General features: G+C 36.4%; 1 protein-coding gene across 1 annotated transcript in view; it reads right to left on the reverse strand.

Annotated features, from left to right (window-relative positions):
• Positions 1–4,913: 4,913 nt before the first annotated feature.
• SLC15A5 (solute carrier family 15 member 5) overlaps positions 4,914–24,173 on the reverse strand; it is a 90,982-nt gene continuing 71,722 nt past the window's right edge. Inside the window, exons 8-9 of the mRNA XM_001091323.4 lie at positions 10,044–10,152; positions 4,914–5,542 (exon numbers count right to left, since the gene is read on the reverse strand). Coding sequence (XP_001091323.3) covers positions 5,395–5,542; positions 10,044–10,152 — 257 coding nt within the window. The 3' untranslated portion in view covers positions 4,914–5,394. The remainder of the gene's footprint in view (positions 5,543–10,043; positions 10,153–24,173) is intronic.

Genomic DNA, 24,173 nt, shown 5'->3' on the forward strand with positions numbered 1-24,173 from the left:
CTGTTGATTGCTTGGGGAATATAAAAACTGACCATGATGAGGAGATGTAGGTTTTCCTGGTAATATCTTTAATGTTCTGGTGTCTTCCCCCCCAATTTTTGCCAAATCTCTTTCTCCCATTGATCTCATTCTTCTCCATTTTGTTTCCCTCGTAGAACCACTGCCTTTCTCTTTCCATAAACGTCATTAAATGTGCTCCTGATTTGCTGCTACCATGGTAATAGGCGCTTGTCATAGGCTATTGACTCATTACTGTATTTATATGAGATTTGGTCACTTGTGGTTTAGCAAGCTTAAGAAACAAACTGACTGTCAGCCAGGAAATGGATTCAAACCTGTCTGTGATGAATGATAGATTAGGATTTGGGTGCTATTATTATTTAATAGTTAGTAAAGCCTCTGAGTGGACTAGGGAGAGTGCATCACCTGGGGAAATGGTCCTGGCTGTCACACAGCATCTATTCTACTATAGACAACATTAGTGGAGCACACAGCCAGAGAGAGGGGGAAAGAGAGGGTATGAGAGAGAGAGAGGGAGAGAGAAAGAGAAAGTCTTATCATCACTATCTTTGAATATCCCTGGAGAACAGGGCTAGAGGACAGGTCTGGAGGAAGCCAGGAAATGTCAGGAACGTCTGCATAGATGTTATGGAAGCAGAGAACCTAGTTAACCTCTTGATCTAACTGTGACTATTTCAGATAAGAAACACAGGGCTTACATTGTGATTTGAGGAACACTAGAAAAGCATGCCTACAACAATTCTTAAACAGATGTGCCCACTCACTGCTACAGAACCTGACATTTTACCCCAAGGTTTCCTTCTTGAACTTCCTCACTGTACACACCATTTAACAAACTCTTTTCCTTGCCTTACAATAACAATTCCCACTGCAGATCACCCAACCACGTGTCTTCTCTCATCTTACTGAATGTTGCTGGTAAAATATTTCTTCTCAGAATATCTGTCTACTTTCACATGTAAGCAGGAGATAGTAATTATTTTTGAAAGGGGAGGAAGGGGGACAATATAGGAATGTTGAGAATCAGTGTTTCAACCTGGTAATAACCAATGGAAGAGGTCATATTCTTATGTGTTGAGACAGAAAATTACTGAGATCGATTAAGCTTAGGCACTGTCTTCCCTGGAATTCAGTTCCCCTGGGAGAATAGAAACACCTCCTGTAGATAACAGCTATACTGAGAGGCAGTTATATAGAGAGGAATGGCCCCCAGATTTTGTAGACAAATGTCCTGGGTCCAAACCTTGACTCTGCCCATACTGTCTGCATAACCCTTGGAAAGTTATTAGCTCCTACATCTTTCATATTTCTTGTCTATAAAATAGAATTAACCATTGTATTTAACTCATGGGATTACTGTGATTAAACGAGCAAATGCATTGAATACACTTAGAACAGTATCTCGAACTTAACAAGTACTACAAAAGTCTTCATAAATATTAATACTACTTTTCAGGGTACATTTGTTTTTCTCAAATTGCCTTTTCTTTTCTTTCTTTCCTTTTTTTTTTTTTTTTTTTTTTCTGACACAGAGGCTTGCTGTGTCTCCCAGGCTGGAGTGCAGTGACGCGATCTTGGCTCACTGCAACCTCTGCCTCCCAGGTTCAAGTGATTCTCTTGCCTCAGCCTCCAGAGTAGTTGGGACTACAGGCGTGTGCCACCACGCCCAGCTAAGTTTTGTATTTTTAGTAGAGACGGCATTTTACCATATTGGCCAGGCTGGTCTTGAACTCCTGACTTCATGATCCGCCCAGCTCAGCCTCCCAAAGTGCTGGGATTACAGGCATGAGCCACCGCATCTGGCCCTCAAATTGCCCTTTCTAAGGCAGTTTGCAATTGACTGTAGCACAGCCAAGTCAGTTTGATGAAAAGAGAAATAAAGGATGGTTTTGACATTGAGAGCCCCTCCCCTGCCATGGTGTTCAGTCTGGGTAGGTCTTTTCAGGGACTGTTTCTGACATCCTGAGATCCATGTCGGGATACTGTATGGCTCCTCAGGGAGAGCTGAGTGAGGGAGAAGAGATGCTAAAAAGATGTTTGCTTTTTGTTACCCGTTTTGTCAGAGTCTATAACCTTGACATAATCTTTCCTCCCATTCTTGTTCCCTTTTGAATGATGTAGAGAGTGTTTCACCTAAGTGGCTGGGGAATGATCCGTTGTTGGTGACATTATGAGTATTGTTGTACAAGGAGCTAGCACTTTAGCGACAGACAGACCAAGGTTCAAGTCCTGTCTGTGCCACCTACTATCTCTGTGACTCTTGATAAATCACTTAAGGTGTCAAGAGTTGCAATTTCTCATTTACAAAATGGACATGCTAAAGTATGCCTACCTCCCAGAGTGGTGGTGCTAATCAAATGTGATAATATGTGTGAGAGCAACTTGTAAACTGTAAAAGGTGACATAGATGTGAGTTGTTACTATTAGTGGTTCTTTTAATTTCCCTGCTCTCTACAAGCAGACCTGAATTCTAGCAGCACCTGTGTGCTGTCATCACTTGGCTGCTGATTTTATTTGAGGGCTTTACTTATAAGTCTGGGACCAATAATTGTGCGCTGGCTTCTCTTGTAGTGAGAGAATGGTAGATGGTAGATGCCTATCACCCGACTGGCTCAGAGTACCGGTGTGGAAGCTTTGTTTTCATAAAACAAGGGATCCTGACAGTTTTCAGAAGGGATTATTTTCTCTCCTTCAATTTGTAAATCGTGCAATATTATAATAGAAAACTTTTTGGAATTATGAGCTGTTATTGGTGATATTGTTACTCTGATAGTTGATAAAACACTTTCAGAAACCAAGAGAATTAAAGGTTGGTTAGGGTGGAATGAATGCTATAAATCAAGATTGCCTGAAGGGGATATGTATGAGAGATAAGGGATTAAACTGAATAAAGAGGAAATAAGGAGAAATAACCACGGAGCTTGGGAACATTTACCTACTTTCAGGAGCAGATCTCTGCATGTTATTTTGTGCTATTAAAGAAATGATGAAATCACTCTGATGAAAACCATTTTCACTTATACATTTATGTAATAAGAGTATGGTTTTCTTAATTTTGTATACAGGGTCAATGTAGTGACTTTTGGCTACAGTGGATTGAAGTGTTACAAGAGAAAAAGGAAGAGAAAAGAGATGTTACTGTCAGTTGTGAACAGAATCAGATGGGGTCAGACCTGTGCTCTGCGGGTCACAGAAAACATTTTCAAATACCTTGCATTTCAGGCCTTGATCATGGACAGAAATAGAGCACAGAAGGTGCTTCTTAGGGAAGTCTTCACTTTTCCAACCTTTTGCCGCAAGTGAAAAATGGAGCAAATGAGTGGCTGGGTACAGGCCCTTGGCACCAAGTGGCTGGAGTAAATGGAACACTGCAGGGACACAGAACTTCGCCCGCCACTGAGCATATTACTGGAGAAATACAGTATGAAACCCAGCAGGCTTCTGCAAACAACGCATCCCTTTAAGTTAATTGGTGTTATATAGAAGCTGAAATGCTCCGCTTATTTACAAAGCTACAGATTTATGTAAAGCAAAACCAATTACACTTAATGCCTAAACTATTCCAGGTGCTCAATGATAATGTTGCTAGGCAGTAGAGAAGAAACTGCTGTGTGAATGCATCCTGTTCCGAATGGAAGCCTGTGTCGTTACTGCAATTTAGCTAATCACGAGTGTCAACGCCAACGTGAGGATTCTAAGCTCTTTTGGTGTTTGCTTTGGGTCAACTTTATAATTCTGTAGATCTTTCAGCTCTAAGGACAAGTGAAAGCATAATGAGCATCTTTTTCTATTATGATGTAGAAATTAAGGAGATGAAGGCAAATTTGTGGGGAGGGGGAGAACAAAATAAAGCAGGCCCCTTTTCTAACAGTAAGAGAGACTAGAGCTTCCCATTTGTACTGAGGTGAAGTATTTAAAGACTTCTGGCTCTTTTGGGTGTTCATTAAACCCAAATTGCAAACTTGGCATTTAACCTTTTGCAGCAAGGAAAGCTTCTAAGGAATATCAGGGGTCTGCCTCACTGTTTTGCTAGGAAACAATTGCTAAACAGAAAGGATTTGAAAAAGTTGCAGGAAAAGAATTTATGCCTGTACCAGCAAGTCTTTTCAGTTGTCCTCAAACAAAAAATAGTTTGAGTAACAGAAACACCTGGTGCTTTACAGCTCTTTTGCAATTAAAAATGCATAGCATACCTAATCAAGTTGAATAAGTCTTTTATTCTACAGACCTAAAATATTTTATGTATACACAAGCGAGGTGCATAATTGCAGAATAATTTGCAGTCAGCTGATAACACTCACCTGTCCTATCCAGCACGAATTGTCCTGGAAAGCAATGGCTTTTAAACTTTAGGGAACATGAGAATGATTTGGGTGTGCTTATTAAAACCACCAATTCCTGGACCCCAATCTGAAAAAAGATTTGGGTTAAGGCAGTCTGTGTAGGGGCCAGAAAGATTCACCTGTAGCAAACTGTCCTCAACCAGATTTTGACGAACACTGCTACTAAGAAACAGACATTAATTTTACTTGATTTTTTAAAAGATGAGTTTCCACATATTTTTGCTTATAAAAGAAGAAACTCTTAGAAGATAATTTTCTGAATGCATCTGAATTGGCAGTGGAGACCATAAGATGTTATTCATATAATTCCTTTAAGCATCTCTATTTGGTTTGGTCACTTACCCTCCTCTCAGCCCTCATTTGATCTTCCTGAGTTTCCTTCTTTCCTTTAATTCCAACTGTTCCATAACTTACATTTATTTTTCAACTTTTTTAGTATGTGGACATTCTCTTTGTTAAGGACATCTATTTTAGTAATACTGCTTTTAAATTCAGAGAAAATTTCCTTAATGAAGTCGTATCTTGATAGCATAATATTAAGAGCAAATATAGAAAATCATGTATATGTTTATTATTTACTCAGCTATATACAGTATATGGTCACAATGCTTGGCATGTAATAAGGGCTCAATAAGTATATTGAAAGAGAGTATATTAAAATACTGTCATTTTGCTTCTAATGACTCATTAAAACTCCAAAAAAAGGTCATATGCTTTCAATGGCTGAACCATTGTAGAAAGCGGCAAGGTACTATTGGTGTATAGAAAACTGTCATTTTTTTTTTTGTCATAGAGTAATCACCTAGGCTTTGAAATTATTTTATTAATTTTAATGCTATAGCATGTTAATGCAAAAGCATGACAGTTTGCTAGAAAGGTCATAATTAGTTTTTGTAAATAAAGTATACAGATGATATTTATAAAATCACCTCCATATATATGGCTTTTACACTAAAACACATAAAATGCTCAACTGAAGAAGAAAACAATGAATACTGTTCTCATAAGACAGGTAGACTCAAATACAGTTTCATAGGGCTGTCTCCCAAAGATCAATACTTGAAGAAAATTCCTGTATACTGCCATAAAATTTCAGAGACTTTTCGTGGAGGAGAAGTGTTTCTTCAAGATTACTTCCACAGATGTTCTGGTCATTAAAATGATTTAGATTACAATATCTAAAAAAGAAAGAAAGAAAGCTTTTCTTAGGACCAGATGTAGATGAATTGATAAATCACTTGCTTCCCTCCTGTGCTTGTCTACCTTTTATGATGGGCTCATAGATACTGGCACAACAGTGACGATTATTTAAGAGTGCTGCTCACCAAAACAGTCTTTTTAAAAGTACAAAAGGAGTTTTGTGACTTAGTAAAGTGTCTCATAAGGACCTTTAGGTGGCGCTTTTTTTACAATTTGCTGTGCTGTGTTCAATGCTGACAGAGAGATGGTGAGAAGGCTGAAAGCCTATTGACTTGACAGATTTCCTGGCGGTCAGGCTGCGTAAGAGGTTTACTGAGGATTTGTAAATTCAGTGCTGAGATTATGTGTAAAGCACCATTGTCAAAGAAGAATCCATGAATGTATTTCTAGAATGTGCACTCCCCATCCCCGACCTCCAGAAAAACCTGCCTTTCCAGTGTCTTCTAAGTACCAGTCCCATGCAAGGGTGGGATAGAATCATCCCATTTCGCAGATTGAGAAATTGAAGTTTCCAAGAGGTTAAATAACGCACTTGAGGTTCATAGCAGTAGTAGTTGGCAGAGTTTGGATTTGGAGCCAGAACTTGATTATTCTGAATCCTGGTCCTCTATGGCATACTGCCTCTAAAGACAAATTACTTTCTTAAACACTTTTGGGTAAGTTCCAGGAAAATAGGAACTTCAAATTGCTTTATTCACTGCTTTATTCCCAGTGATTGATACACAGTAGATGTTCAATAAATATTTGTCAAATGAACAAATGAATATCGGCTATAAGTTTAATTTTATCACATACACATAAGTTTCAAATATAGATGGGGTCAGTCATCTATTTTTGATTTGTGAAGGTTTCAAAAGTTAATTTTACCTTCTTTTCCTTTTCAATACATTACTAAAAATAACTGTAGCTGTAAGAGAATGAATACTGCCTGAACAACTCTGGTCATTTGTCTCTGATTTATGTCACTTTCAATGATTCCTACAGCATAGACACAAAAGATTACTGGAATATTTGACAAAACAAGTGCAATATCAACTTCTATGTTTCACAACACTGGAAGGACAGTGGTGTTAGTTATAAAAGCACTCTCTGCCCCCTCCCTCTCAAAACACCTGAAATTTCTTTTTATTTTGGCACCCAGTGTGGGATAGGATACATATTTATATAAAGCACTGTAGACATATTTACTTGCATTTACCTACTTCCTTCACCCCTAAACTTGAAAGCCTCGAGTATGACACGTCATCAGTGCAGTATTTCAAATTTGATTGTGGAGGGATTGTTTTCAGTTTCTTTGATTTGGTACATGTGACAGGTAAATCTGGCCTTATATTTATGGATAATTCCTAGCTGTATGCAGCTGGGGATTTGAGATAATGTCCCAGTAACCCTCACAAGATTGGTTTGGCTCTAGGACTTAACAATAAGATTGTATCAGACTAATATGATGAACTTGGCTGTGGAGGTGTCTAGGGTGCTAAAACAGACCTCATCCTACCTGTATTTTGGTGAGGAGGTTGTTTCATAATTAATCCACTGTCCTCAAGATCTTGAGGGCAAGAATAAGTTGGGACTGCCTTGTTCTTGATAGATTTCCACTATTACCTGGCTCTGAACAGATACACCTTTGGGTTTGATAAAAAATGGGATTGTGATTACATACGTGCTGAGATTAGATATGATTTGACTTTACGTAATATGTTTCAATAATGCTGTCCCTGGGACATTGGTACTTTCCCCCATTTATTTGCATGCTTATTGTTCATTAGTGTTTGACAAAAACAATCAGTATAGAAAAAAATCGGAATCATGCACTCCTCACTGCAGGCACTGGTCTTTCTCTCTCAGGTTTCATACTGTGTCTTGCTTAATTCTTCTGACTTGGACTGTCCAATCCCAATGGCCAATAGGTTCCCAAGGCAACATGTGTCTTGGCATTGATGTCATTGGTTCTAGCTGCTTAATCTCTGGAGGCAAATGTTCCAGACTCTCCTTACTTCTGACATGTGACATTCATTCTTTTCCTGTGGGGTGCTGGTCAACAGGTAGTAGTGGGTAGAGTTACTTTAACTGAAGGAAATAGTTTTCTCCCAAACCGAGTTAGGAATTGTCAGAGAGCAAGAAGATGGCTCTTCTATGGCACTTGGAGGCAGCATAGTATAGGAGTATAGAAGCGTGGGCTTCAGAGACAAATCTGGAGTTGAATCCTAGTTGTGTGAACTTGGTCAATTTATTTAACTAGCTTTGCACTTTAGTTTTTTTATTTATAACGTAGAATGATAAGATCTATATGCCAAGAAGATGGTGGGGAGTAAGGGCAGTTGTTTGTGTGTGTATAGCATGCCACCCAAGATACACAGGCTGCTCAACACATAGAAAATTAATTTATTTCCTCCTTGCTTTGTTTGTTCCTCTCTCTCTATCTTTATTCCCTCCCTAAAAAAGTATGCAGGAGAAGAGAAAGTAGATAGGTGATGGAGAAGATTTGGTAAGAATCAGATTTATCTCTGAATGAACTTTACATTTGTACTTAGTCCCTTCTCATCTTTGGTTCCTCCAATCTCTGGTGTGTTGTATGTTTTTATTCTTACCTCCTCCTCTGCACTCCACACCACTATTTCTCGCTTCTTTACAGGAACTCACTAGTTCCACAATCAGAGAGAAAGAATCACACTTTAATATTTTAATTTGGGCCCTAGATGTTAGCTCCATGTAGACTACGAGTTTGCCTATTCAACTCTATTTCTCTATTGCCTAGAACAGTGCTTAGCATGTTGGTTGGGTGGATATATTAATGAGTCAATCCCTGGGCTAATGGATTCTGGGTCCACTGCTAGTTCTACCTGAACTCTGTCCATTACTGCGGTCATCTTGGCCACACCTCAATGTAAGTGTAGGAGAAGCATAAAAAGGAGGAAGAAGACAGCATATGGCTAGGTATGAGACCATTCTAATTATAATTGCTAACACCTTGGAGCATTTACTCATCCTCACAAAAGCCTTATGACACAGTTAGTATTTTTATCATTTTTCAAATGAAGTAACTGAGGTTTAGCAAGGTTAAACAGCTTGCTGAAGTTTGTATAGCATATAAATTGTGAAACTGGACCCAACTGGGGTAACTAAATTACTTCATGAAAGACAAGGATCAAACCTTACTACAGGATACAAAGTAAAAATTGAGAGACGGTGCAGGTTTTTGAAAATTGCTGAGTGGGCACCACTTACGTGTCTGGAGGCAGTGGATGGAGGGGAGAGGCCATGCCTCCAGTTTCCATTTCCATTGTGAAATCTGTTTTGCTATAATGCTAAGAACATTCCTGTTGGACCTTTCTGCAAAACTTTCTGGTTCTCTAATTTGATTTTCAATCTAAGAATGAGATCAGCATTCAGGAAAAGTATACACTGTGAAGGACCAGTTTGATATTTTATACACTTTGGAGTGTAAGAAATATAAAAATTCAGGGAGCCATTAAGGCTTTTAATTTTGTCATCAGTTCTGCCTTGCATGAGGTTTGATTCTTTCTTATACCAGACCATAAGCCTGATGAGAGCAGAACATTGGTGAAAATAAACCTTTATTGACTTACTGACTTTGTATCTTTCTAGTTTATGACACCACCTATCACATGGCTGATATTCAAAAAGAGATTTGTTAGGTTAATAAAATAATGACCTAGGCAAGGGTGAAGTGACAATGAATGAGATAATATATGACTAAATGACTAAAGAGGTAAATGGATGGAAGGAAGTAAGGAAAATGAAAATCTGTTTAGTTTCTGCTTCATGACAGACATTGTGATTAGTCTTTTATCAGTATTCGTCCCCCTAAAACCGACAAGAGGTTTTTATTTTACAGGTGTAAAAACAGAGGCCCAGAGAGGTTAGAGAATTTTCTCAAAAGTACACAGTTGTCCAAGAATATGTCAAGGGGGGAGAGAGAGAGAGAGAGAGAGGGAGAGAGAGAGAGGCTGGCAATGGATGGGTGGATGGATGGTAGATGGTACCTATTAAGCCACTCTCAGGTGGTCTCAGGCAACAAGCTAAGGGATTTTGTACAGTTTTTTTATTGGCCTTGAAATGGTCACTGCTGATTTAAAGGCCTGAATAGGATCCAAATCTCAAGCATCATTAGATTTCTAGCTATTTGTTTAATGATATTTGCTTTTAATGGTAATGATGCACTCGTTCTTATTATCAATATGCTTATTTCTAATTCTAAAGTGATGCTACATAGTGGAGAGAAAAATCTTGTGTTGGAACGTATTTTAGAATTTGTAAAGCACTATTTTATTATGAGGATCGATGGAAAAAGTGAAGTCTAAATTGAAATTTCTTGCTCTGAATAATCTGTTGAATTTCTCTCATATGCTAATTTGTCCGGTCATGGTGTACAGAGTTCCCGCTGGCTCAGTGATGGTTCCCAGACCAATATTTCATGGACTCAGAAATTTTTCATCTTACCACACACTTACTTACCTTTGTGAAACACTCCAGAATCCCAGGACGTTCAACAATGTTAATGATGCCAGGAAGAAGAAGAAGCTTTCTAAATTGCCTTTGTTTAATGTGTTTGGAAACCAATTGCCTGTTTGGAACAAATGTAATTGTTATTCAACTGCAGAGTTGTAAGTTTCTGTGAATATTTTATCATTCCACAATTCATAGAGCTTTATTCGCTTCAGTAATATCCACAAAGCAAAAACGTTCATATGAAACTTGATTGTCAAAATTTATTTAATTATGTAATTAATAGTAAAATAAGCAAAGCACCCCAAATATTTTGAAGGTCACAAAACACTCTTAATTTGCATCACACAATATAGGTGTCAGAAGAACTGGTTCTTAAAGGTAATCCTGACTATTCCATTAACTTGCAGGAGCCATGTGTGTATCTTATTTCTCGTTATATTTCTAGTATTTAGAACAGTGCCTGGCATGTAGGGATTATTTGGCAAATATATAGTGAATGAATGAAAACTATTTTCTATGACCAGATAGTCTGTTTCATTTGCTAATTGTAAGGATAGTGAGATAATGTATGTAGGTGATAGATGTTAAATTATTTTCACAACTTTGATAAATCCAGGGCTACCTTATGATAATATCACAGACCTTACTGGTCAAATTACTTGCAATCTCTGGTTAACATGGAGATTTTCTTTTCACCTAATAAGTAAATTCTTCAATTTAATACCACCAAATAAAGGATCTCTAGTTCCTTATGATGTCATACTGGGTATATATGAACCTATTCAAGATTCAAAGTAATTCCTTTAATTTGCTTCTAAGTTTTGACTTTTGCTTTGGATCTGTGCTATAACTCTATCTCTCTATCTCTCTATCTCTGTCTCCGTCTTTGTCTCTGTCTCTGCCTCTGCCTCTGTCTCTGTCTCTATCCACACACATACTTTTTATTTCTTCAGTAAATTTTGGGGTATTGTTTAATGTATACAATAAAATGCACTATATTATACATATTATATATGTGATACTTATTTTTAGGCAATACATTAAAAACAGCCAGGGAGATCTGTTATTACCAAATGTATTTACATAGCATAACAGAATGCTTCAAAGGAAAAATCTAACTTAACAGAGAGAATTTAACTGTCTCTCTGAATGGGCTGAATTTTTTTAATGTTATGCATTATGAGAACAGGAAATGATCATCTTTGAACACACAAATGCCAAGGTTTCATCATTTTCTTGCGTTTTTATAGGAACAGCTCCTACAGCGGGAGGTGAAGAGGGTATGGGACCAGAGCAATCAGTCTATGACCCAGTAGGACTGGGCTTCAGTACCATCTTTGGCACACGGGTTGTAGGGTTGCTTCCTGCAGTAGAAAGTGGTTCTTGGCCTCTCCCTTGACAATGCATACTTTTAAATGGGATTTAACTGAAATATTCTGATCACAGTCAGCAAGTGCATAAGTATGACAATTGTGATTAATTGTGCCACTTCGCATTTAAAGCTGTTTGTCTTCTGTCTTTTACCTACTCAGTGACTATTACTATGGATCAATAATGAAAATTAGCTGTGTCTATTATATTCTGGGACCTATGTCTGAAAGCTAGCCTAAATAAATTATAAGACAAATAAATAAAATGGTGAAGTGCAACTCACAAAATAGGTATTATTTTGTCAAAAGAACTGGGTTGTAAAGGTAATCCTGATTATGCTATTAATTTGCAGGAGCTGTGTGTGTCTTATTTATCCTTATATTTTTAGTATTTAGATCAGTGCCTGACAAATGGGGATTATTTGGCAAAATAATACCAAAATAGGTATTATGATAGGTATAAATAAGCATTACCATACCTATTTCATAAGTTTCACTTTACCATTTCATTTGGGTTCTATTATAATGAAAATTTATGGTTTTATTGCTACAGTGACATGATGCCTTTATCTGGTGTTTAGATGAGTAAATGAAGTTCGCTAAATGTTTCTCTATAAGTCTGCCTATTGGATATTGTGTAGCCTTTTTGATGTGTATATGTGTGCTTTTGTGTGTGTGCATGTGTGTGTGTGCCCGTGTATGGGTGCACACAGGAACTAAACATTTGATTGTACTTGAATGGGGAGAGTTGAGGTGGAGGTCAAGATAAGGTGTAATAATATCCTACGTATTTTCAGGAAGAACTAAACCATCCTTCTAAGCCTATTCAAACAGTGCTGTTTTTTCCCCTCTTGAATTAATGTCCCAATCGTATTTCCGACCTTTTCATTTCACATCAGCACTTTGCATGTCATGTGATTATACCTTTTTATCACCATGTTTCTCTGGCTAGTGTAAGAGGAGTTTGCACAGAGTATGTGAAGCCTCAAAGTTAACATGACATTAATTCTTCCTAGAGCATGAATTCTGGTCCATAATAAGTAATTGAAAAGACTATCTTTATATTATAAGAGAGTCAGATGAGGAAGAAGAATATAAATTTTCTAAGATCTTTAAAGGTAAAACATAATATTTTAAAGAAATTTTGTCATTATGGCAAATGCCAGCCTTTGGGGAGATACCACTAGATCCCGCTGGTCACACCAGAGCATTCTCGTCACTGGGGAAGCTGTGGAAAACAGAAATGAGAAGTACTGTGACGTGGTATTTGGGAGTTTGGGGTGACAGGAGAGAAAGACATTTGTACTAGAAAAGTTAGAGAAAGATAATATAAATCTGTGGATATGGACAAAACATTTTGGAGTGGGATTATCTTTAAAAAAAAAAGAAAAGAAAAGAAAACCCCAAACCAAAGATTCCCATATCACGTATTCAAAATTTCTAGAATGCTCCTGTATTCATTCTTAAATATCATTTTTAGCACGTGACTTTCTAACGCTCATCTTCATTCTAGTCCCATATTTTTGCCATATTTAGATATGATTTAACATTCTCTGTGTAGCTAATTTACATGGTAAAGAGAAGCATCGCCTGAATTGATAGCATGGGACAAACACTTGTATCAAGTCAGACAGAAAGATTCTTCAGGATACCTAAAATTTGCTTTATTTATATGGAGATTATCTGTGTATGTGAAGAGACAGAACTGTGTATAAAAATATATAGAAAGATCATGGGCTTTGGAGTCAGGTAGACTTTTAAAGTTAAATCTTGCCTTAACAGTATAGTCGTTGGGCAAATAACTGGACCACTTAAGCCTCAGTTTCTCTTCTATGAAATGATGATAACAGAATCTCCCTTACTGAGGGAGATTGTAATGAGAAGTTAAAGAGATAATGGTTGTCAAGGGCCGGACACAGAGGAGGCACTCCACAAACCTCAGATTATCACCTCCTCCTGCCTCCTTTCCAGGTAGCTCACACACCGTCATGTAGCCTGAGCTTCATCTTGGTCTGTCTCCTGTCAGATATTTCTTCATGTTCTGTGTGCCTTTTTTTTTTTTTTTTTATCGTTATCCCAGGACTGGTTGTAAAATGTTCCATTTAACATTGTCAGTTGACTCAGCTCTTAGGTACTATAACTTTATTTTAGTAGCTTATAAACTTTTATTGTCGTAATTCACATTTGTGCCATTTTTCATCTGACATTTCCAGTAGCTGATTGAAATCAGGAGCATCCTTGCAAAGGAGACATAGTGAAGACTTGAGGTCTAGAATGAGACTAACTAAACTTCTCCAGATCACAGGATAGCTGAACAAGAGCATGAGAAACAGTGTGCCACATAGAGTCTGATGAGTCATTCACTCACTGCCATTCGTAATGCCCACAGTGCACCCTAGTTACTACTTTCATAATATAACCAGCTAGTTAGTAATAGTGTTCAACTGCTGAAATAGTAAAATATTTAGCATTGTTCAGAATTTCCCCAAATAGCTCTTACTTAGCTACATGTATTTGTTCATTTGAAAGTCATTTTTTAGAATTTTTTTGTGTACCAGGAAATGTGCATTCCATGTTGCTTAAGAAAAGGGATTCATAAATTAGTAGGGTAATTATCATGGAGCATTAGGCCTTGTAGACAGTAAGTAAAGTGTTTATATTTATCTGAAATTATCACAGTCATTTTAGAGACAAAGAATTGTAGAATCGTCTAGACTCGTTCTTTATTTTATATATTAAGGAGTGAAGGAACAGAGAGGTCAAGTGAAACATCACTCAGCAGAACCCTCATCTTCCTGCTGTTACATCAAATGTACGGCTGTAGTCCACCTCTTGGTGTTTAATGCAACTACCACTTTTATGCCTTTCTTTAACATCTTCTCAACAGTTTTAAAATGTCTGGATTTCAGTCTTTGAAATCACTTACCCCAAATTCTTTCTAAAATACCTAACGACATTTCTACTCCGGTCTTGAGACTGGCATTCAACCTACTGTGAGATTCTTAGAGCAATTTACACTACATTTAAAGCTTTTGAAAGTGGATTGAAAAACATATATGGTGATGCACACATGCTATAACACTATAAACTACACAAATTTGCTAATATGAAAAAGAAATACAGTTTATTTCTCTTCTCCTTAATGCCGTACATTGTAAGGCTCAAAATTTCATTTGCTGTCTTGATGCCTTTGAGCCTCACAGGCCCCAAAGGTCTAACCACGTGTTTCCCTGTTTTCATTGGATAGGCTCCTCACCCAGCTGGAAGAGCTCCCCACCTGGCTAGTTCCCCTATTAGTCAGACCAGCTGCACTCCACCCAGCCCTCAACCTGAGAGGTTTCACTTCCCTGCTAGCGCTCAACATTATTCAAACCAACCAATCACATCCAGCCTACAGGAACCAGACAATCACATCCAGCCTACAGGAACCTGCCTGTCACCACAACCCTTTGTTATTACAAAGCCTGCGCCCGCACAGACCCTGCTTGTTCACTGTATGCCTGAGTGCAACCCCAGGTGACCCTACACATATCCGGGTATTTTCCTTTCCCAGATTGTGAGTGTATGTGACTAATAAACTACTGTCAGTCTCATGTGTAGACTCTGTCTCAAAAAAAAAGGATGCGTGTTTTCCATGATCTCATACTATCTAGAGTAAGAGGCACCCCTAGGTCACCAATGTGGTGAATAGGAGATGATCAGAACATGCCCTCACCACAGAAATCAAGGTCAGTTCTAGAGAAAATAGTAATAGCTTTTGCTTTAATGCATAATTACTGTTTATTTTTCTTTTGGAAGGTGAAGAAAAGAGAAAGGAACCCTCCCATTCATCCTTCCGTACCACTACTCAGAACCAAGTACCTCTGCTTCTGAACTACATCAGGGAGTGCAACTCCCATAGAATCACAGGACAAGAAGTAAAGGGAACAGATATTTAAGGTAAAAGATATCCAGATTACCTTGATTTGACTATATCAGTTTATCAAATGATCACATGTATGCTGAAAACAAGTACACCTAATATGTATCAATAAAAAAATTTAAAAAATAATAATCAAATAAAAGAAGTAATGGGAACAAGACGCAGTCAAGTTGCACTGCATCCAAGAAGTATTGGCCTGACCAAAAATAAAACATTATAGGTGAGTATGAGTTCTGGGGAGTGCCAGATAGCCATGTATGCTTGACAATGCAGTCTGTAATCACTCCAGCTAGTCAGAGTGTTAGAAAACCTAAAAATGGTGTAAAGTTCTCACTGTAGCCTAGCAGTCTTGGGTTTAGTGGGGCACTTTAAATGCAGACTTTAGCAAAAATATTCACATATACTCTGAGTTAGTAAACCCTACCTCTCAGCAAATCTGTTCTTTTGAGGATGAGTAAACATAAAAAGAGCCAATATGGGTAAGGAAAAGTGACTACTATACATATTTGTTGCTTACAGGAAACACCCTGAACACAGAATGACAAAGCTAATAATAATAATAATAATAATAATAATAAAATGAACGAGAAACTCGTAAGACAATGACAGAAAATACTGTAAAATACTAATCTCCGCAAAGTTGAATTCAAAGGAAAAACCATTTTAAAGGGACATTGAGAATTTTTTTATATTGATAAAAAACACAATTCAAATTGAAGATATGCCAGTGGATTTCCCTTAAGTAATGAAATCATAACAAAATCTGTTGTCTTTTGGAAATAACGATATATAAGTAATTCTTATCAATGACTATAACACGTTCTTGTCAGTTTTTGATCAAATTGGCAAAGAAGGGATGTAAAGAATTAATGTGATTGACAAGTGTTTAATAAAGATCACAACATTGTTTAGTATGAAAAAGAGTATTTCACCCTCTTACAGAAGTTTCAATAACATTAGTAACAAACCAGACCTCCAAGAAATTGAAGATATGCCTCTTGAATAACTAACTGGTCAACAAAGAAATGAAAACCACAATATCAAGGTATTTAGAAAATGAAGAGAATAAGGAAGTTGCATTTACACATTTAAGAGATACAGATATAAACTCTACCCAGAGGCACATTTAAAGGCACATAGGCTTTCATTTTTAAAGTCAGAATTAAAATAAATGAAATAAACATTCAAGACAAAGAAGTTAGGAAATGCATAAAACAAATCTCAGGAAAGTAGGAGTAAGGAAATAGAGATGAGAACAGGAAATCAATATATTAAACTTTTTTAGATCTAATAGTTCTAAGAGATGATTCATTGGAGAAAATATAACAAAATAAATAAAACTGACAAATCCAATCAGAATATGTCACAACAGATACAGAGGAGATAACAATGTTTAGTTATGAGTATGCTACTTTAGAGTAAAAACTCTTATGGAAATGAGGTATTTAGATAAACATTAATTACCAAAGTTGAATCAAGAAGAAATGGAAATCTATTAAAGACCAATAATAGTAGGAAAAAGTTACAAAGAATAATTTTTTTAAAAAGAGACATTAAGATCCCTACCAAAATTCCAATGACACTTTTCACAGAAATAGAAAAAACAATCCTAAAATTTATATGGAACCACAAAACACCACAAATAGACAAAGTAATTGTGAGCAAAAAACAAAGATGGAGGCATCACACTACCTGACTTCAAAATATACTACAAAGCTATAGGATCAAAACAGCATGGCATAAAAAGAGACACATAGACCAATGGACCAGAATAGAGTCCAGAAATAAATCTGTGCATTTACAGACAACTGATTTTGGACAAAGGTGTCAAGAACAAACTGATATGATTAGGCTTTGTGTCCCCACCCAAATCTCAACTTGAATTGTAATCCCCATAATCCCCATGTGTCAAGGGAGAGAGCAGGTGGAGGTAATTGAATCATGGGGGTGGGTTTCCCCCATGCTGTTCTCATGAGAGTGAGTGAATTCTCAGGAGATTTGATGGTTTTATAAGGGGCTCTTCCCCCTTCACTCAGTATTCTCTTTCCTACCGCCTTTGAAGAAGGTGCTTTGCTTCCCCTTCACCTTCCACCATGATTGTAAGCTTTCTGAGGCCTCCCCAGCCATGCTGAACTGTAAGTCAATTAAACCTCTTTCCTTTATAAATTACCCAGTCTTGGGCAGCTGTTTATAGCAGTATGAAAACAGACTAATACCCAAACAAAGGAGAAAGTACAGTCTCTTCAATAAGTGGTGCTGGGAAAACTGTATATCTACATGCAGAAGAATGACATTGGACACTTATAGCAGATATGAAAAATAAACTCAAAATAGATTAAGGGCCTCAGTGTAAGACATGAAACTGTAAAACTACTAGAACAGGGGAAAAGCTTCATGACATTGGTCTAGGTAATGATTTCTTGAATTCGACAACAGAAGCATCGACAATAAAAGGAAAAATAGACAAATGAGAATGTGTCAGACTAAAATGTTTCTGCACAGCAAAGGAAATAACAGAGTGAAAGAGATAACCCATAAATTGGGAAAAATATTTGCAAATTATATATCAGGTAAGGGCCTAATATCCAAAACATGTAAAGAATTCAAGCTACTCAATAAGAAAAAAGCCCAAATAGCTAATTGAAAATGGGCAAATGACCTGAATAGACATTTCTTAGAAGAAGACATACAAATGGCCAACAGGTATATAAAAAACTGTTCAATATCACTGATCATCAGGGAAATGCAAATTAAAACCACCATGAGATATCACCTCACACCAGTTAGAATTTTATAAAAAGGATGAAGATGAAAGATAAGTGTTGATGAGGATGTGGAGAAAACGAAACTTTAGTACACTATTGGTGAGCATGCAAATTAGTACAGCTATTATGGAAAGCAGTATGGTGGAATCTTGATAAACTAAAAATAGCATTACCACATGATCCAGCAGTGCTACTACTGGATATATATCCAAAGGAGTTGAAGTCAGTATATCGAAGAAATGTTTGTACTCAGTTTGTTACAGTACTGTTCACAATGGCTAAGATATGAACACAACTGAAGTGCCTATCAATGGATTAATACATTTTAAAAAGTGGTATATATACACAATGGAATATTCAGCCTTAAAAAAGAACAAATTCTGTCATTTGTGACAATATGGATGAATCTACAGTACAATATGCTAAGTGAAATAAGCAAGACACAGAAAGACAAATACCATATCATCTCACTTATATGTGGAATGTAGGAAAGTCAAACTCACAGAAGCAGAGAGTAGAATGGTGGTTACCAAAGGCTGAGGTGGGGAAGGGAAGTGGATGGGGGAAGGGGAAATGTTGACCAACAGGTGCAAAGTTTGAGTTAGACAGGAGGAATTAGTTCTGGTGATCTATTATACAGCATGGTGACTATAGTCAATAATAATGTATTGTATATATCAAAATTGCTAAAAGAGTGGATTTTAAATGTTCTCACCACTAAGAAATGGTAATTATTTGAGGTGATGGATATGTTAATTAGACTGATTTGAGCATTCCACAATGTATGCAGGTATTGAAACATTACATTGTACCCATAGATACATACAATTACTATTTGTCAATTAAACATAACATGCAATTTAAGAACAAAAGAGAGATACTAGGCATTTTTTAATTTTCACAGAAAAAATAGATCTTTTCTCTGGATCTTTCCAGAACATAGTGAAAGAATCATAATTGCCAACAAGTATTGTTTATTGCACATATATAAAGATGATTTAATATTGAAAAATTTATTAATTAAATGCACCCTAATGATAGGTCCAGTTTCTTATGATTAAGAAATATCATAAGGTGATCTTAATAGTTACTTAAACATTCGATAAAATTTAAACTGATTTGTTTACCTCTTAGAAAACAAGAATAAAGTTTTTATATAATAAGGAATATTCTTTAAGGAATATCCTTTTTAATCCTGCAAATATACTTAATAAAATAAAAGATGTCCTCATTAAGATCATGAGCAAGATATAATGTGACTGTCTTCTGGTATTACCATTGCCCTGTAAGTTCTGGGTCCTGAGAAAGATGCAAAGCGTAGGAGTAAATATTGGAAATAAGGATAAAAATTATATGTATTTGAAGATTAATTTTGCTGAAAAAGTAAAAGGATCAACTGAAATACTCTTATAAATTTACTAAGTTTATGAAATTGGATGCAGATGAAGACATATACATTAATAAACAGTAATAATCTCCCTGTATAACAGTGATCACCTCAGTGAGTTGTAATGAGGGAAAATGATTCAGTTCAAATAGCAAAAAGGAAAAATGTATAAAATGTCTATGATAATTTCAACAAGAAATGATCAGGATATATATGAAGAAAAAAACTTCCTGAACTCAACTTTGAAATATTAAATTTAAAAAGTATGTTATATACTTGGATGGACCACTACCTATCGCAAAAACTTTAGTTTTTCTAAAATTAACTTACGAGTTTTACTCATTTTATTAAAATAAAAATAGGACTGGGGGGCCGGGTGCAGTGGCTCAAACCTGTAATCCCGGCACTTTGGGAAGCCGAAGTGGGCCGATCCTTTGAGGTCAGGAGTTTGAGACTAGCCTGGCTGGCATGGTGAAATTTCTGTATTAAAAAAATACAAAAATTAGCCTGGCATGGTGGCAGATGCCTGTAATCCCAGCTAGTTAGGAGGCTGAGGCACAAGAATTGCTTGAACCCAGGAGGCAGAGGTTGCAGCACTCCAACCTAGGCAACAGAGCGAGACACTGTCTCAAAAAAAAAATAATGGAGAAAAAAATAATAAAAATGTGAAATTCATCTAGAAGTATAAGCCATGGAGAATATGGTTTTCATAAATAAAAAATAACCAAAAAGATAAGTATGAGTAATAACTGATATAAACTATATATCATAAAATTATTATACTAATTAAAAGGAGAGTGATACTAAGCTAAAATAAAGAGGCAGCTGAAGGGAACAGGCCAGAAAGCCCTGAAACAGTCCCAAGATCACCTAAAAATATGTTAAAATATGTAAAACTGATTAGTTTCATTTCACTTACTGTATCGTTGGGAAATATTTAAAGTTTAACCAACTTTTCACAACTTATATTAAATACTGTTGTGAATGTTGGTTATTTGAAGCAAATAAGTATTTTCTTTAATGAAACCAAAATGAAATCCACATGAATAATAAAATTAATCCAAAATGTGAAACCATTAAAATTCTACAACCATAAATGCAATGAAATTAATCATAATGAAAAAGGTGGACAGATTTGATTACATATAGCAGCAAAACTTGTATAAAATAAATTTATGAAATAAAATGTTGAGTTAAAACTGGGAAAATACTAGCAATAAATATGACATAAATCACAATATTCTTAAAGTATAATGAGCATATGTAAACAGACAAAAAAAGACCCAAAGAAAAATAGGCCAAGACTAAGCATATCATAAAAAAGATAAAAATGTTCTATAAACATTAAATATTTCAATTTTACACTCTAAAAAAATACAAATTAAAGTATTTAAAGTGGAATATAACTTTTTCCAATCAAATAGACAAAGATCAAAATATTATGCTAAGGACTGAAATTCATATCTTGAGGCAAGTATTATCATTTCACAATGGCACATAATTGCAGTCTTTTAGAAGTCAGTTTTGCTTTAATTCTCAATAGTCTTTAAAATATTTAAAATATTTATCCTCATTGAAGGAGTAATCCCATTTCCAGGATTCTAGTCTAAGGAGGGAATAAGTTATGTACTTAATGATTATAGAAAAGGATGCTTACCTTAGTAATATTTATAGCATGAAAAATTAGAAATAACCTAAATATACCATAAGAAAGGAAGGGTGCATATATACACACACACACATATATATGTATATATGTATACATATATAAACACCTTTCCTCACTTCAGCAATATGTCAGTCCATCTCCCACCAAAATCAGAGCTTTACTGGATACTTCAAGTATATGTGGCATTAAGTGCTATAGCATATTGCTTTGGATTCAAGGCAGATTTCTGTTATCTCTCTTTGGAGAAAGATGCAATATTTCCCCTCTTGACAAACTACTGTTTTATTTTGAATGTAATGGAACTATGAAAATCTTAAAATGTGCCTTTTGGAATCTCTTCAAAAGATAGTTAGAGACAGTGAGCAATTATTTCCCTCAGACTTCATTAGATTTTTAAAAGCTATTTTGTAGTGCTGGTGTTCTAGCAAAAGTCCAAAATTGTGGAGACAAAACTGAAATGGATTTTATATTCTGCTTTATTTGAGGCACGCCTTCTACTTCACTATGTGCTTTTTGCTTGGGAGCGAAAAAGGGTGCAATTAAAAAGATGTTGCAGTCTGTCTCCAGGGTAGATGTGCCTCTGTACCACAGGAAATAAAACTAGTGTAGTAAAAAGAGCTTTGGAATCAGGAATCCACCATTACTATGTGATTTGGACAACTTATGCAACTTTCTGGGCTCACTTTCCTCTTATATATGATGGGGCTACAAATATCTACCTCCAAAGAAATGTTGTGAAGATTTAATGAAATAATATCTTCATGAAATGCATATAGCAAGGTCTGCATATAACTGACACTTAATAAATGTTAATTTCTTTCCTTCCTCCTTTCAGTAACCTGATTTAAATGCTTCATTTGAGATTCATAGCTCTCCTACCTGAGTTAATTTTTAAAACACATTAATTTTCATGATACCTGAAGGAAATAATACCTAACCACTGTATTCTAACTTTGACTTTTCTACCAGTTTTTCATATTTATCTAATAAGGACTCAAATTTTTATTACCCTCAATTTATAAACAAGGAAACAAAGGCAGAGCAGCTGAACCGTTTGCCTAAAGTCATGGAAAGGGGACAGAATAAATATTTGTTGAGTGACTGGATGAACTGAGATTGGGCCTCAGATCTGAACATGCTCAATACTTTGCTCTAGATAATAATGCCTGCATCATGACTTTAATTTGCATTTCCAGATCTTGGGAATTGTGGATAAAAATTAAGTCAGGCTGCTGTTTCCAGGAAGGAACACTGTGTCTTTCAAAATTGTAGGGAAATTGCTAGGCATTGTTCACCTGAACTGCAGAGAGAACAGGCATGGGTGATATTTGGCATAACCAGCTTTCTTATAAGGGTAAGTTCATTCTCTTGAAGAGCATTGGGAGGTAAAAACCCATCAAGATAGTGTGTTCTCATGATGATTTCAATGAATTATCATGGAAATGAGTTTTAGAAGAGAGGTAATGCTTTGTGATAATAGCCCGATAATGCCATTAGCTATGAACTGTAATTGTAATAGCATTAGTCAAATGAATATATCTGATATTAATTTGAGTGTCAAATATTTCTATAAGGTTCTTCTTATTAATTAAACATCAGACTTGGTATTATTAATTCAGCATCTAGCAGTGCTTGCACATAGTAGGAACCCAATATGTATTTGTGACTGAATTAATAAATCAGTCTATAAGTGGGGTTATTTAAAATAGTAAAATATTGAATTTAAATAATTTCATGGATATGACAACACTGATTTTTGCCCAGAACCTGCTTATTTGTACAGTCAGTTCTTCATTTGCAACTCTACTAATAGTGTAGATATATTAATTTCATAATTTTAGAAGAAAGCCTTTCTTATCTTTTGCATATTTGGAGGAAAATAAACCTTTACCCCAAATTAAGAGTAGAGTTTGTGCCTTTCATCCTGTGTCTTGTGCTCTTTAGGCTATTTAAAAATTTATGAGACATCTTTATTGAGCTTCTGAATATCACTGGGCAAATTCATGCTTTAGGTAGTTTGGGATCACTCTTCATGATCACCAACACAACTGGGGCCTTCAACACCACCAGCGATTTTTTTTTTTTTTTTTTTTAAGATGGAGTTTTGCTCTGATTGCCTGGTCTCCAGGCTGGAGTGCAGTGGTGCAATCTTGGCTCACTGCAACTTCTGCCTCCAGGGTTCAAGTGATTCTTCTCTCTCATCCTCCCGAGTAGCAGGGATTACAGGTGCACACCACCACTCCCCGCTAATCTTTGTATTTTTAGTAGAGACAGGTTTCACCATGTTGCCCAGGCTGGTCTCGAACTCTCGACCTCAGGTGATCTGCCCACCTTGGCCTCCCAAACTGCTGGGATTACAGGCGTGAGCCACTGTGCCCGGCCACCACCAGTGTTCTTAACATTTGTCTTCTAAATCATCTTTTCATACCTTCATAATAAGTTTGTAATCCTTGCTCTTCCAACTCCCCATTCTCATCCTATTCCCTCTGCTCTCACAGTTGGCTCACTGCATACCTCATAAAAAAATGGAGAGTTCCAAAGGAAGGCTCCAGGATCTTCCCAATATCAGAACTATGCATCTGTGTGCACCTGTGCCTATCTTCTCCTTTCTCTCTTCTGTTTCAGTGCAGGAAAGAAGTATCCACCTTCCAATAAGAAGTCACCCTCTCTGGGTTGTCACTGACCGAGTCCTCCATTCCTTTCCTTAAGTCTTTAGCTCCATCAGTTCTCTCTTCTTTCTCTTGCATTTTTAACTTCTCCATTTACACCAGGTATTCTTATCAGAAAAATACACTCAAATGTCTCTCAGAAATAAAGTATTAGGTGTGGTGGCTTTTGCTATATTCCCATCTACTGGAGATACTGAGGTGGGAGGATCATTTGAGGCAAGGAGTTCAAGACCAGCTTGGGCAACCTAGTGAGACCCACATCTCTAAAACAATGAAAACAAATATTAGCCACGCTGTGGTATGTGCCTATGGTCCTACCCTGGAGACTGAGGCAGGAGATCCTTTGAGCCCAGG

The sequence above is a fragment of the Macaca mulatta genome, chromosome 11, assembly GCF_049350105.2.
Source record: "Macaca mulatta isolate MMU2019108-1 chromosome 11, T2T-MMU8v2.0, whole genome shotgun sequence".
NCBI classification, from domain to species: domain Eukaryota; kingdom Metazoa; phylum Chordata; class Mammalia; order Primates; family Cercopithecidae; genus Macaca; species Macaca mulatta.